This window comes from Micromys minutus (genome assembly GCF_963924665.1).
Source record: "Micromys minutus genome assembly, chromosome: 16".
NCBI classification, from domain to species: domain Eukaryota; kingdom Metazoa; phylum Chordata; class Mammalia; order Rodentia; family Muridae; genus Micromys; species Micromys minutus.
Window position 1 is genome coordinate 33,651,608 of NC_137985.1, and position 18,830 is coordinate 33,670,437.

The 18,830-nt window shown below is 36.3% G+C and overlaps 1 protein-coding gene across 1 annotated transcript; it reads left to right on the plus strand.

The window, feature by feature from the left end:
• Positions 1–10,495: 10,495 nt before the first annotated feature.
• On the plus strand, positions 10,496–11,419 carry LOC308431142 (olfactory receptor 8G3-like; the record flags this gene model as incomplete). The annotated part of the gene is made up of 1 exon (XM_080930502.1): positions 10,496–11,419. The coding sequence occupies one exon, from the start codon at positions 10,496–10,498 to the stop codon at positions 11,417–11,419; it is 924 nt and encodes a 307-aa protein (XP_080786628.1).
• Positions 11,420–18,830: the final 7,411 nt, after the last annotated feature.

An 18,830-nucleotide genomic window follows, 5' to 3' on the forward strand; every position in this document is an offset into this window, starting at 1 on the left:
ATGGGCAATATTGTCACTCAAAACACCACAGAAACTCACTAGTTTTAAAACCAGTGTGTGTGTGTGTGTGTGTGTGTGTGTGTGTGTGTATGTGTGTGTGTGTGTTAAAAAGGGAAAACTAGAAGTGAGACTTCTTGCATTTCTGGACAATGATGTGTATGTAGGTTTATGTTAAGGTAAAAAATGATTGGACAGGAGAGAGGTGGGAGAGGATAGGTTTAGGAAGGCAGAAGAGGAGGCAGAAGACAGATAATGAGGGACGAAGAGATTCTGGAAGCTCATGTGAATGTTTCTTTCAGCACATCTCTAGCTTGTGAGGTTGTTATTCTTATTTCTAAGGGTTTCTTTGTGTCTACTTATTTCATATAGATGGGCAGTTTATCTTTGTCCATTGGTTGTAAGCTTATTGTGTAGAGGGTTTATGGATAGAAATTTCAACATATAAACCTGTTTGATAAGTTACTGAAATGTAGAGTCATGTTTACACCCAGGACAGAAGCAGCTGGTTTGGCAGAGTGATTTGTGCCTGAGTTCTTAGAGGTGGTTTAGAGCACCAAGTTAGAAATCTCCACAGTGTCCTATGGCCCTGCGGGAGCCCTGAAAGCACAGGATAAAAAGGTTAAGCCACTTTTAATATTTACCACAACAGTAATGCACTTGAAAATAGTAGTTACTTAACAAAAATCTAAGGGAAGTTATTAAATTTATCTTTATGAATATTTTTATTATGGAGACCTCATTTGAACCCAAAATAGGACAGAATCTTGCCAAGTTTCTTATCAACACAACCAGTTAATGACAACTGATTATTAAAGAAAGTACATATTTTTGTTACAGGGTATAGAAAGGTCAATATGATACTGATCTGAATGCTTCTTGCCCGCTGGCTAGCTTTCAAAATGCCAGAGAATTGTATAAAGGCTGTTGAGCTTGGGTTTGGAGGGTAGAGGGTAAAGTCAACCTTACCCAGCTGTGAACATGAGATTCTACAGTAACAAAGAATCAGACAAGATATTCTCACTGGTGTATAGTGCCACAACTCTTATAAGAACAATTTACTACTTTCTAGTTAGATTTGAGGTTTGTTTCTCAAGGGCAATATCATGGCTCATACCATAAACTCATTTAAAGTGTTTGAGTGAGAAGTTCTTAAACCTGATGGGCAAACTTATTACTGTTTAGGTAAACTCTCATGGCTCACAGCAGCTTATGAAATATTTACATTTATCTTCAATGGCATATGCTATTCCTAGTCTTAATCAAAGGAGCTTTTATTTGCAACATTTAAAACAGCACATGATTGTTTAAGGTGACAATACTAAGTTCATACCGAACCAAAATTTGTTCACCAACTTTTTCTGAGCCTGTTATTAAGGGGACAGTAATATAGACTTAAGAGCGAAGAGAAATTGAAAATGACCATACACATCCTTTTCCTGGGTATGGCACAGATAATGATGTCATGGTCTCACAGCACCTGTGACTGCCTTCAGTGAATCTATACAAGATTTGGCTATAAACAGTCAACCGTAAGGAGTCCTGGTGAGGAGCCCATATTGATGGTGTCACAAAAACTACAGATTTTGAACATTCTCAAATATGATGTATTAACAGAGGGATATACTTTGGAACACACCATGACACAGTACAGCTTCCACAAAAAGACATCTTCTATGCTTTTTGTTTTGATTTTGTTTGTTTATGTGTTTTGCTCTGTTATTTTAGTTTGTGGTGGGGTAGATTTCGAGAGCAGGGGGTGCATAAAAGAGGCAGGGAGATGAGTGTCACCAGGGTGCATTATGTGAAACTCACAAAGAATCAATAAAATTATATGTAAAAAAGTCAAACATAAACCATGAAACAGAGCCATGAGAAGGAATTTCGCAACCTTATCTCTGATACTACACTATTGTAAATTGATAGACAATAGGGAAAACCAAGAACTGACTTTAGTTGTGTGCCCACTGAAGAGACCTCCAGTCTCCAGAATACTTCTAAACTCATAGTCACATAAATGACCACAGTTAAAGTCAATGACTTTTAATACACACACACACACACACACACACACACACACACTTGAGGACAGCGGGGGAAGGGGAGGTAGGAGGGGAGGTGGTAGGGGTGGTGGGAGGGAAGAAGGGAGGAAGAGAGGAAGAGAGGGAGCAAGGGAAGAAGGAGGGGAGAGGGAGAGAGAGAGGGATGTGAAGGGCAAAAAATCAGCAAAAAACTGAATGTAGAAAAAGTGTAGGTAGTAGGACAACAATACAAGGGGGAGGATTAGAAAGAGTGGTGGCTGAATTTTTTATATCTGTATGGAACTTTCAAACAACAAATTCAGTAACACACTGACACACTCACAATGAAACACAAACACACACAGGATAGCTATTACCTTGTATAATAAAATAACTGTTGCAGGTATCACCATTGATGAATTCAAGTTGTACTTTAGTAACAAAAACATCCTGGTATTTGGTCAAAATAGACAAGCTGAACACTAGAATTGAATTGAAGACCTAGACATAAGTCAATGCACGTATAGACATCTGATTTTTAATAAAGACTCAAGAAATACACTCTGGAAGAAAAAACAGCTTCTTCAACAAATTGCATGGGTTCAACTGGAAGGCTACATATAGACAAATCAAAAAAAGAGCCACACTTATCATCCTGCATAAAACTCAACTCCAAATGACCAAAGAGCACAACATAAAACCAGATACACTGAACCTAGTATAAGAGAAAGTGGGAGATAGCTTTGAATGTGTCAGCACAGGAAGACTCTGTGAACAGAACCATTATCACAGTTGCTAAGATCAACAGTTAATAAATGAAACTAAAAAGTTTCATGGAACTGAACAGCAAAAAACATCAACAGTCAGACAAGGTGGCAGGAAAAGATTATTTTAACAACTGCACATGTGAAAGAGATAGTAAGAGGCATTTGAAAAGTAGTATGAAAACCCAACACAATAGAAACTTCCTATGTTCAGGAGTTGTTGACACACAACTATATATGTGTGTGTGTGTGTGTATGTGTGTGTGTGTGTGTGTGTGTGTGTGTGCGTGCACACGCACATATATATATATATATATTTATTTATTTATTTATTGATCAACTATATAGTGTATATATAGTGGATATATATAAAATGTATATATAATGTATATATCTATACTGTATAAATAATTCAAGAAATAGTTATGGAAAAATAAATAATCCAAATAAAAAGGGGTTACAAATCTAATTAGGAAATTCCTAGAAGAGAAAACTCAAATGTCTTAGAAACAAAAAATAACAGCCAAGATAATTCAAATAAAAACTATTTTGAGATTTCATCTTACAACCAATATAATGGCTAAGATCAACAAAACAAGTAACAGCTCATGGTGACAAGGATGTAGAGTAAGCAGAACATTCTTGCATTGCTGGTGGGAGTGCAAGTTTGTACAGCTAATATGGGAATCAGTGTGGTGGTTTCTCAAGATGAGAATCAATTTACCTCAATATCCAGCTACAGTAGTTTTGGCCATATAACCGAGGATACTCCACCCTACAACAGATGCACTTTCTCAGGTATGTTTCTTGATGCTATATTTGTAATATCCAGAAATTGGAAACAAGCTAGATGGCACACAACAGAAGAATGAGTAAGTAAAATGTGGTGCTTTTGTACAATGGTCTGTTACTCAGTCATTTAAGAAAAAAAAATGTCATCATGAATTTGCAGGAAAATGGATGGAACTAGAAAAAAATCATTGTAAGTAAACCCACACTAAGAAAAACAAATATAGCATGCATTCAGTTATTTATGAATATTAGGTGTAAAGTCAGTGATTACCAAGCTACAATCCATAAAACCACAAAAGGTAGGTGTAGAGTAAGGGACTAGAGGGAAGAGACGGATCTCATTACCCCAGAGATTCTCCAACATACAACAAAGATACATGTACCACAATGTTCATTGCAGCTCTATTTATAGTAGCCAGAAGCTGGAAAGAACCCAGATGTTCTTCAGTAGATGGATAGATACAAAAATTGTGGTACATTTACACAATGGAATACTACTCAGCTATCAGAAACAATGACTTAAAGAAATTCTTAAGAAAATGTATGCATCTAGAGAATATCATACTGAGTGAGATAACCCAGTCACAAAAGAACAGACATAATATGCACTCACTGATAATGGGATACTAAACCCAGAAAGTTCTGAACACCCCAGAAACAGCTTACAGACTGTGTGAAGTTCAACAAAAAAAGAATATATTTTAATTAAAATAGAACTGTATCACATCCCCCTTTCCTCCCTACAGCCCCTCCTAGTTTCTCTCCTATCCCCTCAAATTAATACCCTCGTTTCCTATATTATTGTTACATATATACATATGTGTATGTATATGTACCCACAAATACTTAATTACAACCTTAAAAATGTATTTGTATACTTTTATGAAAATTTGTACATTTATCTTTGTTTTTTAAAATAAGGTTTTTCAATTAAAAAATAAATAAATGAAGCAGATAGATATAGATGAATGTTGTGAGCTAAAATGGAGGGTCAGGTGGGAAGGATGAGCAAAGATGGGGTTGGTTCAGGGAATATAGGGTGAGACAACTTAAGAGAAGGAGGATTTAAGGGGCAGTGTATAAACCTAATACCATAGAAACTCCCTAGGTCCAGGGGTAGTTGAACAACATACAATGGGCTCCACTGATTGTGGTTTTTTGTTTTTGTTGTTTTTGGCTTTGTTTGTTTTGTGCTTTTATTTGTTTATAGTTTGGTGCTTGGTTTGGTTTGGTTTGTTTTATTTAGAAAGATCTTAAAGTTGTGTGGTTGAGGAGGAAGGGAGGTCTGGGAGGATTTGAAGAAAGGGAGCACTATTATCAAATATATTTAAACTTAAAAATTGTTTTAAAATATTAAAAAATATTATTTTAATTATTAATTTGTTAAATATAAAAAATTCCTATCTCCTTGCTGTAATTGTTACTAAAATATGTTAAATAAATTTTAAAGGTTTATTTGAAAAACATTTATTTTACTTTCATAAAACAAGCATGGACATCTCCAAGAACACTATGCTTTCCCTGTGTTATTTTGTATACAGAGAGAGACATAGCCTGGGCTCTTTATTCTTCCTTATCAAAAAATAGCCTTTCAACCTATTCACCTTGCAGCTGTAATCTAGTTGTCTCCTGTAACAGGCTTAGAGCTATGCTCTTTTTTGCTTCACCTGGATTCAAGAATGTGATGGTATCAATTTCCCACAAAGCTCTTCTGTTTGTTCGTTTGTTTGTTTTTCATTGTTATCCATTTCACACCTTGATTGCAGTTCCTAACTCCCAGTGTCCTCCTCTCACAGATCCTCTCCTGTCTCTCATTACCCACCTCCTTTAGCAGGGGGAAGAGGGCCTGACTGGGTATCACACCACTCTGGCACATCAAGTCACTTCAGGACTAAGGAGCATCCTATCCCAGAGAGATCAGACAAGGCAGCACATTTATAGAAACAGTATACACAGGCAGGCAACAGATTCAGGCACAGCTTCATCTCCAGTGTTTTGCGAGCCGCATGAAGACCAGTCACACATCTGAGGATGAATCCAAATAGTCTTACAAAAATCAGCTCGATAGTGGTAATGGTACTCCTCACTACCTGCCCCACTGTTCTGGGCTCTTGAATGAAAAACAAATACACTCACAGAAACACACACACACACACACACACACACACACTTCACACAATCTTATATTTTAATGTTCCTTAAACAACTCAATGACTGGGATACTTCCAAACTTCCACGTATCTAACACGCACCCCTCCAATACTCCTGAGTAAATATGTGCTAAAACCTATATTCCATTTTGGCTGCCCTGGACCCAGACATGCAGACCTCTCAGGCTGAATTCCCCTGTACCTACATGAAGGTTATGTTCTCTGTACAGCACCTCTCAGACCTCTACTCCTTTCCTAGCATGGTGGCTCTTCCTTTTCCTTCCTTGGTCCCTTGCCCAGGAATCCTAAAGTCCTGCCTCTGTCTCTTTGCCCAACTATTGTCCCCATGCAACTTTATTTACCATTCTAAACCAAACAGAAGCAGGAACCCTCAGCATCTTATGTGCAGATATATGGATTCCTACGCAATTTGAGAAACCAAATTCACAGCACACATTTGCTAGGTGTGTGTGCGCTGGGAAGGTTCTCCCCATACTTGCATTTTGGTTGGTGCATTCGGAACGTTTTTTAGTATCCTTTAAAGATTTAATTTTATGTATATGTTTATTTAGTTACATACCCAGCATGTGCATGCCTAGTGTCTGAGACCAAAAGAAGGCATTACATTTCCTGAAACTGGAGTTTCTTACTGCTGTGAGCCTGCAGTGTGTGCATTGTAAACCAAATGTGGGTCCTCTGCAGGCAGCAAGTACAGAGAACAACTGAGATATTTCTCTATTGTGGATTGCTGTCTTCTTTTTTTTTTTCTGTTCCCCCAAAAGGGGCGCATGTACTCAGGTAAGGTCCGTGAAATCTTAGCTGGTCAAATAAGGCTAGAACCTGTGGCTGGGCAGCTGAAAGTTTTAGAAAGGGAAAGAGGAAGGAGAGAGAGATAGGGCGAAAAACAGAGGAAAAGATGTAGAGAGAAGACCACTGCCTGGGGCTACCCCTAGGGTTTGGAAAGATCAACAGTGCCAGTTTATTGCTGGTTAAGTTTGGGTTGTTTTTTGTAAACCTGCATGCTACATTTCCCCAATGCTGTTACTAAAAATTTAACATTTAGATTTAACATTGCATCGATGAAACATAATGCTGTCAGATATGACTAAAATACGATACATAAAGTGCTAATAAAATGTGCAGAATTTTAGTAGCTATCAAAACATTTTCAGGAAGACCCATATCATGCTAGACTCAGCCTCTATTTTTGTCTTTACTTGAGATGCTTTTCACGCAAAAAGATTCGATCTTTTCCAGCATTTATAAGCCTTTCATTGACAGACACAAGTGGCTGATTGCCATGCATTTCCCACTCCTCCATGTTTTAACCAGGCTTCCCTCTGTACTATCCATCACACAGGCTACTGAAAAGACACGATGTCTGTATGTGGTTGATGTCATATACTGTCGTACCCTGTATGGCTGCTGCATAGCAACATATTTTTGGCTTTTTTAAAAAAACTCTTCCAAGTAAGGACAGCAGTGGAAGCTCCTGTTCATGGTATATCTGGTAGAGCTGGATCCCTGTTCTTTTCTGGCTACCAAGGACACTTCCAACACTCCAAACTGTCCCCAGCAGCACTGAAACAGAGGTTATCAGCCTGTGTCAGTCAGCACAAGGCCATACGGTAGGGCCGTCACAGGTCCTCTGAAGTCTGGGCTTTTCTTTATTTTTTTTTTTTTTTTTGGTTTATATTTTTAATTAGTTTATTTTAATTTAAATATTTTATACATTTTTATCATCCATTTCTCCATTTTGGTGAATAAAATATTAAATGTAAATTTGCTATAACAAATAATTTCGTATGAAAATAGAGTGTGTAACAAAATATTCACAGTGTCCATCCATATTTATTTTTAAATTTAGAAAGAAACTATTTTAATTTTTGCCTATTAGTCTTGTTAAAAATTCCTTGTACATCTTGAATAATGTGAATATTTTAATAGGAAAATAAAGTGAAATATGTTTGTATTCACTCCACAATTTAAAATGTTCTATTATAATCTATGAGTATATTATGATATTTAAATACAATTAAGATAGTGAAGTCAACAGAGGTCAAGAAAATCATATGGACTCTAGTTTTCTGCTTTTCCTGTATTCAAGTTTGATATCATATGAAATATATCATTAAATATATATTCTACAGTTTTCATGACATTTTAAAATCTTAAATGCCTTGCCTTATAATGGCTAGAACCCTCACAATGAGCACACTCACATTTTCCTTTTTTAACTCGGAGTCTAACAAGAAGAGCCAATAACCTCAGACAACATTAAATCCCCAACACTCAGTAGGGAAATAAGATTTTCTAATTGTTGACAGTTTTCATCACAGTTAATACCTATGGGACACGATTCTTCTGAGAGGTCATTACTACTTCTGTTTTGAATGTGACTGTGATTATCTCTAACATACAGAAGTGTGGTATCAACCAACACTTGCAGAGGAACAAATGCCTGAGGTAAGAGCTTAATCAGTTGTCCAGATTAGAGGAAGCTATCTCCTCACATTATCAAACACATTTTTTAATAATGTACAATTGAGAATAAATACCTTCAACACTGAACTTGCTGCAAAAAAGGGGGTAAGCATAAATTCCCAACAGTGTCCTTTAAAACCTGAAAATCTTCTGTTGCAGTATCTCTCCCGGTGAAGACAAATGTGCGGGACAGTTTATCCATTCATAGCCACGTTCATTCTGGAGAACACAGTCTCTGGTAAAAAGTCGTCTTCACCATGTGCTTAGCAGTGCAGACTCATGCCAGACATGTTATTGTTCAGCCATTTTTAACTATACCTGTGTAAACTTGGTGTCCCATTCTTAAGGAATGTTTCACTATGTATTAATCTTCTGTGAACAATTTTATTGAACACATTTTTGACACATGCCATATTCAAGGCAATATGGCAATCACCATTGAGAAATACAATGAGGAGCAGTAGAAATCTGCTGACTAACTCACGCAGAAAATCCCAAGGAGAAACACAACACATTCCAATGTAAACAACAGGGGCATCGATTAAGCTCTTATTGTGATACTGAAACTGTGTGCCAAGCAATTTAATTTTTGATATGTCGGGCATTTGAATTTCTGCTTTCCTGGTAGATTAAAGAATCTAATAACTTTCCCTGTGGTCATAGAACAAATAGAATTTGAGAAAAGATTTGAACTTAGACTGTATAATCTAATGACATTAGCATTTTCAAGTCACAAAATACTGGAGTTAGAAAATATCTTAAGGGTAACTTAATATACCTCGTACTGTATCCTTGGGCTGATAGCTGAAAAAGAAAATTGTTACACAGAAAGAAAACATTCTGCCATTGAGAACTTTATGGGCATCAAGTGGTGTCTGACTCTTGGGATGTTCTTTTTATTTCAGAAGCAACATACTTCTCTCCCCTACTACAGGCCGTTAATTTTACCTTAAGTCTTTGAAGGCAAATACAGTGATACCAATACTCTTTATCCAGACAAGTAAGGTGCATATTTAGACACATCATGTGATATGTGGAGTTTTATTATATTGAAAAATTACTCTGTATTGTTTTAGACATTCCTCGACTAATAGTCATTGGTTTATTTTCTGTAATTATCTGGTTTCCATGTTCTTTCAAAATATTCTACTCTGATTTGAAAATAATAGTACAGATGGTATTGGGTGTTAAAACTATAAGGTTTTTTTTGTGTGTGTTCTAGAATCTATATGTTTGCTTTTGAAATGTAAAGTGAATGTGGTCATAAAAATCCAACTGCATTGTGCAAATGCTCTGGTAATTCACAACCTACCATCAATATGTTAGAAGGTATATATAAATTCCATGATCACAGAATCTGACCAGTGAAAAGCACATCTTCTGTTTGCTCTCCCGAAACTATTCTCATATGAGTAGTACTCTGAGCTCTACCAATTCAACAATGAAGTCTAGTTAGCAGGGGTCATTATGGCCCATTGCTATCTTTACCAAGGTGGTGAAGTATGTAACAACATTATGCTACCTTATTTCTACTGAGGAACTATATAAGTTAGAATAAGAAAACATAACTCCTCTGCTGCCAAGATATATGTACAATATCTGTGGGGCAATTAAACTCTGCCTTGCATGGTGGCAGGATTATATACAGTATATGAGATTTAGACTGTAGCTGTTTTGATAAGGAAACAACTGTATTAAGTCAGCCAGTTGGTCAGCTGGTTTAAGTCAAAAATTACTATAAGTAAATAGTATGAATCTAGTTCCAAATAGATGAAGGGAAACAGTTGTAATTCTTATTGATTTTAAGTCTGGTAAAATTTAATTACTATACATTATAAATAATAATATGCATGACAACATATATTACAGAGAATCTGAAAGGAAGAGAAGAAATCATCAAAAATAAAACTAATAAACCTTTGTTTTAAACTAAATTTAAAGGACAGACCTTGAACTTGTCTGATAAGGTTAAATGTCAGTTTTTCTTCCTCTGATTATGCAGTCATCTCTTGCCTCCAGAAAACAGGAAAGGTCTGCTTGGTGAGGGACAATGGTCTCCAGAGAATCCTTTAATTATGTGTATTGCTGAGTCTCTCTATGTCGCCCACACACACACACACACACACACACACACACACACACACACACACAGAGAGAGAGAGAGAGAGAGAGAGAGAGAGAGAGAGAGAGAGAGACAGACAGTGAAAGAAAGAATACAGATATGCAGAAAGTGTAATCATTTCTCTGTTTCAAACTTAGAAGTGCTGGACAATATAATGAGAAGATAATGGAGTCTGGAAACCAGTCGATAGTAATCGAATTTCTCTTGGCTGGATTCTCAACCAAACCAGAACTGCAGCTGCCCCTCTTCCTCCTCTTCCTTACAATCTACCTAGTCACCATGCTGGGAAATTTGGGCATGATCATCCTAATTTTGCTCAGCTCCCAGCTGCACACACCCATGTACTTTTTCCTCAGCAGTCTGTCCTTCATTGACCTCTGCCATTCCACTGTCGTTACCCCTAAAATGCTGGTAAATTTTGTGACAGAAAAGAACATCATCTCCTACCCTGAATGCATGACCCAGCTCTACTACTTCCTTGATTTTGCTATTGCAGAGTGTCACATGCTGGCTGTAATGGCTTATGACCGCTATGTTGCCATCTGTAACCCTTTACTTTATAATGTAGTCATGTCTCATCGTCTCTGTTTCTGGCTTACAGTGGGAGTTTACACTTTGGGTATTGTTGGATCATCAGTTCACACAGGCTTTATGTTAAAATTAATTTTCTGCAATATTAGCATTATTAACCATTATTTTTGTGATCTTTTCCCACTCTTGGAGCTATCGTGCTCTAATATATACATCAATGAACTCTTGGTTCTTCTCCTGAGTGCATTAAATATCCTGACACCTGCCTTGACCATCCTTATGTCCTACATCTTCATCATTGTCAGCATCCTCCGCATTCGCTCCACAGAAGGCAGGTCCAAAGCCTTCAGTACGTGCAGTTCTCACATCTCTGCTGTTGCTATCTTCTATGGTTCTGCTGCATTCATGTACTTACAGCCATCATCAGTCAGCTCCATGGACCAAGGGAAAGTGTCCTCTGTGTTTTATACTACTGTCGTACCCATGCTGAACCCCTTGATATACAGCCTGAGAAATAAGGATGTCAAATCCGCTGTAAAGAAAATTCTTAATAGATGAACATGGCATACTCATGAATGTAGTTGTTGTCATATTAAAAACACATGTTTTTGGCTGTGTCTGATATTTGTGAGCCCTACATTGTTTACCTACACTATGGTAAGCCTACGCTCTTCCAGTGTGATCATAGTCAGAACTATACACATTCAGTTCACTGAGTTAAATCTAAGCCCTCAACAAATGCTTCATCCATATGATGGTAGTTACGATCTCTCTCTCTTTTTTTTTTTTTTTTTTTTTTTTTGTAGCATTCATGTACTAAGACTGTCATGAACCTAAGTCCATTTCAAGAACTAGTGGAATGTGTTGTGTGGATTTTTTTTTCTATCTTTTCTTTCAGCTGAACTGCCTGACCTATAGTATTAAAAAGAACAACATCAGTGTTGCCTAAAAATGATATTGCTAACAAAAATATTTAAAAAAGGAAATTATCAAACCTGTTAATGATTATTATATTGTTTGAGTAATCTATTACATATTGGTCTATATGTCAACATTTCCCCTCATTTTTATTATCTTGTCTTCTTTAAACATTCGTGCCATTTGTATGTGGAACTTTATGTTATCTGTATCATTGAGACATGTATTAGAATAAATACTAATATTACAAAGAGCAGGTATTCCTAAATCTATTCATGTAGCCTATCTTTTTCTACCATCTGATATAAATTTAAGTGAAAACCCAATCATAATGAGAATTCCATTCTGCACATGTAAATATTAAACTCTGTTATTATATGCAGTCAAAGATAGCACAAATCAAGGTGAATAGTAGTTTTAATATCTAGTTTGAAATGTATATCTTATTATGGCAACTTAAGAAAAACTTTAAAATATAGGGTAGGAATATAATGACATTCTGTGATTCTGTGAGACAGAATGTCCCCTGCCTTGCCCTTTGCTTTTCAGTGTTGCGGCTTCTGTTTGTTATCTAGCTGCACTAAAAGTTAATTGATCCATGAGGGCTCTGGCTGGTCATATGGTTCCATGTATGTATGTCTATAGGACATATACTGCTTCCTGCCACTTTAAGTTCAATATCATTTCCACTTACTAAAATTTGGTTGTTATCTTTGAAGATGAGTATCTAAAAACTCTATAAAATACATTTATTCTTAAACTTTATAAAGTTAAACTTTGGAAAATTTCTCAAGGATCTTCTGCAAGATGATAGCCACCATCTTACTGATTATGGACAAAAACATTAGAACCTGTCTGTGTCCTGTTATAATTCCTAATAAAAGGGTAACAAGAACTTAATATTCCTCTATCAACAACCAAGAAGACCCAGAGACTACATGTAGTTTTTAATATTTTCATTCACATATTCTATGGATGCAGAAAATAAGATATAAAAGATATATTTTATTGAATTTAGTACATACGATGAGGAGATGTACTAAATAAGCTACATAATTCAACAATGCTATCAAGGTGGTGGAGAAGCAAAACCAAACAAACAAAAAACAGTACTCACAGAGAGTCTGGAAACTCCTTGGAGAATCACTGCCTCTATATCAAAAGTTTATCGAATCTGAACTACTCAGTAGCAGCAAAAGACATAATCAGAAAGAGGAGCACAACATGAAGGGGTGTTGAATTTGTCAAATGCTTTCTCAGCATCTAGTGAGATGATCATGTGGTCGTTTGTCTTTGAGTTTGTTAATATTGTGGATAATGTTGATGGGTTTCTATATATTAAAGCATCCCTGCATCCCAGGGATGAAGCCTACTTGGTCATGGTGAATGATCATTATGATGTGTTCTTGGATTTGGTTTCCAAGTATTTTATTGAGTATTTTTGCATCAATGTTCATAAGGGAGATTGGTCTGAAGTTCTTTTACTTTGTAGGATCTTTGTGTGGTTTAGGAATGATAAATATTGTGGCTTCAAATAATTAGTTGTGTAGTGTTCCATCTTACTATATTTTGTAGAATAGTTGGAGAGTATTGGTAGTAGGTCGTCAATAAATGTCTGATAGAATTCTTCACTGAACCCATCGGGTCCTGGGCTTTTTTGGTTTGGTAGGCTTTTGATGATTGCTTCTATTTCTTTAGGTCTTATGGGATTGTTCAAATGGTTTATCTGGTCCTGATTTAACTTTGGTATCTGGTATCTGTCTAGAAATTTATCCATTTTCTCCAGATTGTCTAGTTTTGTTGAGTATATGCTTTTGTAGCAGGATCTGATGATTTCTTCAATTTCCTAGGTTTCTGTTGTTATATCTCCCCTTTTATTTCTGATTCTGTTAATTTGGATACTCTCTCTTTTCTCAAAGAAACAGTCCTTGAATTTGTTGATTCTTTGTATGGTTATTTTGTTTATACTTGGTTGACTTCTGCTGTGAGTTTGATTATGTTCTGCCATCTACTTCTCATGGGTGTATCTGCTTCTTTTTTTCTAGAGATTTCAGCTGTGCTGTCCAGTTGCTAGTGTATGCTATCTCCAGTTAGTTTTTGGAGGAACTCAGATCTATAAGTTTTCCTCTTAGTACTGTTACACTGCATCCCATAGGTTTGGGTATGTTGTGCTTTCAATTTCTTTAAATTCTAAAAAATCCTTAATTTCATTCTTTATTTCTTCTCTGACCATGCTATTGCTGAGTAAAGCATTGTTCAACTTCCATGTGTAGGTGTCCTTTTTGATGTCTTTGTTGTTGTTAAAGACCAGCCTTAGTCCATGGTAATCTGATAGGATGCATGGGAGTATTTCAATTTTCTTATATCTATTGAGGCTTGTTTTGTGACTGATTATATGGTCAGTTTTGGAAAAGGAGCCATGAGGTGCTGAGAGGAAGGTATATTCTTTTGTTTTAGGGTGAAATGTTCTATAGATGTCTATTAATTCCAAATGGTCCATAACCTCTGCTAGTTTCACTGCGTCTCTGTTCAATTTCTCCTTCCATAATCTGTCCACTGATGAGAGTTGGGTGTTGAAGTCTCCCACTATGATTGTGTGTAATGCAATGTATGTTTTGAGCTTAGTAGGGTTTTTTATGAATATGGCTGCTCTTGTATTTGGAGCATATATGTTTAGGATTGAAAATTCATCCTGTAATTTTTTCTGTAATGAGTAAAACGTGTCCTTATTATCGTTTCTGATAACTTTTGGTTGAAAATCTACTTCATTCAATATTAGAATTGCTACTCCAACTTGTTTCTTGGGGCCATTTGCTTGGAAGGTCTTTTCTCAGCCTTTTCCTCTGAGATAATGTCTGTCTTTAACAAAATGCTGGATTCTCTTTATGTATCCAGTCTGAAAGTCTATATCTCTTTATTAGGGAATTGAGTCCATTTATGTAAACATATATTAAGGAATAGTTATTGTTGTTTCCTGCTATTTTTGCTGTTAGATGTAGAATTATGTCTCTGTGTCTTTCTTCTTGTGGTTTTCTTGCATAGTTATTTTCTTGCTTTTTCTAGGATGTAATTTCCCTCCTTGTATTGGGTTTTCCATTATTCTTTGTAGGGCTGGATTTGTGGTCAGATATTGTGTAAATTTAGTTTTGTCTTGGAATATCTTGGTCTCTCCATCTATGGTAACTGAGAGATTTCCTGGATATAATAATCCGGGCTAACAATTGTCTTCTCTTAGAATCTATATGATGTCTATCCAGGATCTTCTAGCTTTCATAGTCTCTGTTGAGAAATCAGGTGTAATTCTGATTGGTCTGCCTTTATGTGTTGCATGTCCTTTTTCCCTTACTGCTTCTAGTATTTTTTCTTTGTTTTGAACACTTGGTGTTTTGACTATTATGTGTCGAGAAGATTTTCTTTTCTGGACCAATCTATTTGGAGTTCTGTAGGCTTCTTTTATGCTCATGATCATCTCATTCTTAAGTGTAGGGAAGTTTTATTCTATGATTTTGTTGAAAATATTTACTGTTCCTTTTAGTTGATATTCTTTGCCCTCTTCTATTCCTATTATCCTTAGGTTTGGTCTTCTCATTGTGTCCTGGATCTCCTGGACATTTTGGGTTAGGAGCTTTTTGGTTTTTGCATCTTCTCTGACTGTTTTATGTTTACTATGTTGTCTTTGCCCCCTGAAATTCTCTCTTTCATCTCTTGTAGTCTATTGGAGATGCTTGCATCTGTGACTCCTAATTTCTTTTTTCGGTTTTCTATCTCCAGGGTTGTCTCTTTTTGTGTGTTTTTTTTTTTTTAATTGTTTCTATTTCCAATTTCAATTCCTTCACCTGTTTAGTTGTTTTTTTTCCTGTAGTTCTTTGAGTGATTTTTGTGTTTCCTCTTTAAGAGCTTCTGTTTGTTTATGTGTGTCCTCCTGTGATTGTTTAAGGGAGTTATTCACACACTTCTCGAAGATCTCCATCAACATCATGAAGTATGATTTTAAGGCTGAGTCTTGTTTATCTGGATTGTTTAGCAATCTACTACTTGCTGTGGTGCTAGAACTGGGTTCTGATGTTGCCAGGTTGTCTTGGTTTTCTTTGTTTACGTTTTTTTGTTTTCCTCTTGCCATCTTGTTATCTGTGGAACTGATCTTCGAGTACCAACTTTCCTGTGCAGATCCTGGCTCCCTCTGACAAAGGCCTGGGTCTTACTGTAGGCCAGAAAGAAACCTTTTCCACAAGTATTGCCAGGTACTCTCTGTGGTCTAGGTACTCACTGTACAACCTACCTAGGCCTGTGACCCAGAGAGAGACAGGAAGACAAAGAGACAAGGAGGTAGAGAGACAGAGAAAGACAGAGAGATCATAATGGGCTTACACAGATAAAAGCAAATGTACATTTATGTGAAGTAAAGCTGATCTAATGTCAATTACTGAGACTGGGGATGAATCTCAGAGTAAACAGTTTCTTAATATGTTCAAGGACCTGAGCTCAATTCTTAGGATGAAAAATAAATCAGACTGCTGGGGAAGAAATGCATGTGGGATAAACTTCTATTGGAACTGATATACATTTACTCTGACTATCAATCTGCAGACATTTTCTTCACCAAAGAGTTCAGTATGCCTTTATTACATGTAATGTTTAATTTATATAATTAAAATTTTTCTACATTATGAAATAGGATCATGTGGAATGTGTGATGTTCTCAAAATGAAAAATCTAGAATGTTCAAAGTAGCTGTAATCTGGCATTGGTTCCACATGAAACATTCTCTTTTTACTATTAAAAAAACTGATTATTTTTAATTTTACTTCATTTTCTAACCTAACCATTTATACTTATTAGGTCTCACAATCTCTTTACAGACAAAAGTATACAAGTTCCTGTACCAAAGTGGTTTATTTAATCAGTGCATTGTTCTTCCAGTTATAGACCTTTCTCACATGGAGCTCGGCTGAGTCAACTACTAATTATCATCTAGTGTCCTAATGATGCTGTCATTTTAAAAAATGGCATCATGCTCTGAATCAGCTTAATAGGCTGAGCTACTATCCCAACAGAACAAGCTCCTGTCTCTGTGAAGACAGAATGAGAATCTAAAGCTATAGGGTGGGATCAGAGTCTAGCCTATAACTAACAGGGTCTTGAACCCATGCTTATGGCCTTTGTAGGAGTCTCTGAGACCTCCCCTAAAGAAGGGTTAACCTATATATGGTATTGCAACACTCAAAAATTATTCTGATAGAGCTGGGAAGAACAAAGACTGCACTGCCTATGGTGTAGTGGTTTCCACTGCAAACCTTTCAAATCCAGGTCCTAGGTACTTTTGTTTCTGATTCTTCACTAAAGCAACTCAAAAGGAAACTGGGCATGCAGAGGGGAGAACACAGGTGAGTCATCCTGCAGCTTTGGAGACTCTTACTTTCTATTCTTGTTCCTAGTATGCATGCAGTTTCCTGTATACTAATACTGTGCTTTCACCATTACTACTTTTTTGTTTCTTTCTTTCTGCCATTGTTCTTTTCATTAAGACAGGAGCTCTCTTTTTAGGCCATGGTGGTTTGAACTCCAGACAACAGGATTTCTGCCTCTGAACTGTAATTACTGCTCAGACCTACCATGTTTTCTAGCCAAAAACAAAATGCATAAAAAGTATTTACTTCTCTTTCTGTTTGTTTATTGTCATGCATGTGTGCTTAAGTGTGTGTATGTATACATGAATATATATGCATACTTGTGCATGTGTGTATGCACACACATGCACATATATGTGTACATATGCATGTACATATGTGTGCATACATTGCTTTCAGAAATCTATTCTCTCCTACTATATAGAGGAAGCATGGACTTCCAGTACTCTCTCTTCTTCCCATTTTACCACCTTAGGAATGGGAAGGTATAGATGCGGGCTGTCCTCAGTTGTCTGCAAGACTCTATTGGAGAGAATTAATTTTCCTTTTGAAAGCATCAACTGGAGACGTATTCTGAGTTAGGGATAGGGGTTCATGTCTGGTTCCCCTCCAAATGTGGTCATGTTTATACAGGACCTCTGTGTTCTTTTGTGTGTGGGGGTGTATGTTTAGTTTTAATTAATTTTTCATACAAAATATTTTATCATTTTTTCTTCTTCCCCAGCTCCTCCTAGAACCTTCCAGAAAGCTTTCCCAACCCAATATGGAGCTGTGCTTGGCCTACCATTTGAGAACTTCTAAATAGTTTTCTTTCCAACTAGGTTGAAAAATCATCTATTTTTAGAGAAGACAAATATTTAGCATTAAGTCTGGTGACAAGCTATCCTGTCTCCCAATTTGCTTATACTTCTTAAACTAATAATGACGATGATGATGATAATTAAGAGGAGGAGGAGGAGGATAATGATGATGATGGTGATGATGATGATGATGGTGATGATGATGATGATGACGATAATACTAGATCGAAGTTTTTCATTCTAGGCCCTGTAGCCTGGCTGTAGTGCCCTGATTATCACACTATGCTGAGGAAGGTTAACTGTTACGGTTGCTTATTAGCTGCCAGAATCTCTATTACCTGAATAAGTTGGATGTTCCTGTCATTTGCCCTGTTACCTACTACAATATTTTCTCTTCCTTTACTCATTTGTGGGAGTCTTTATAATTCTACATACTGATTTTCATATGTATATAAGGTTTGATTTTTTCCCCAGCTAATGCCTTGTTTTTAATGCATGACAAATTTTGTTGCATTCTTACATAGTTATTATTTTACTCATTTTCTTTAAAAATCAACCTTATTTGAAGTCATTATGGCCCTTGCCATTTAATTTTTATATTGTAATCATTATAAACAGCAGTGGGAAGAGGATTAATGGTACAGTTCAGTGAATTTGTGTAACTGTATATACCTATAAACCTAGCTGGCCCATTCGTCACAGAGCAAAGGGACAAGATTGCTTCATGGACCAAGTCTAACTCCAAAAGAGTTTGCTACTATTCCTTAGCAAAAATGTCTTTATACACTTCAAATATTTTAGTAAGAAAAATAAAACATTAAATTCAGACTTCAATGTTCTTAA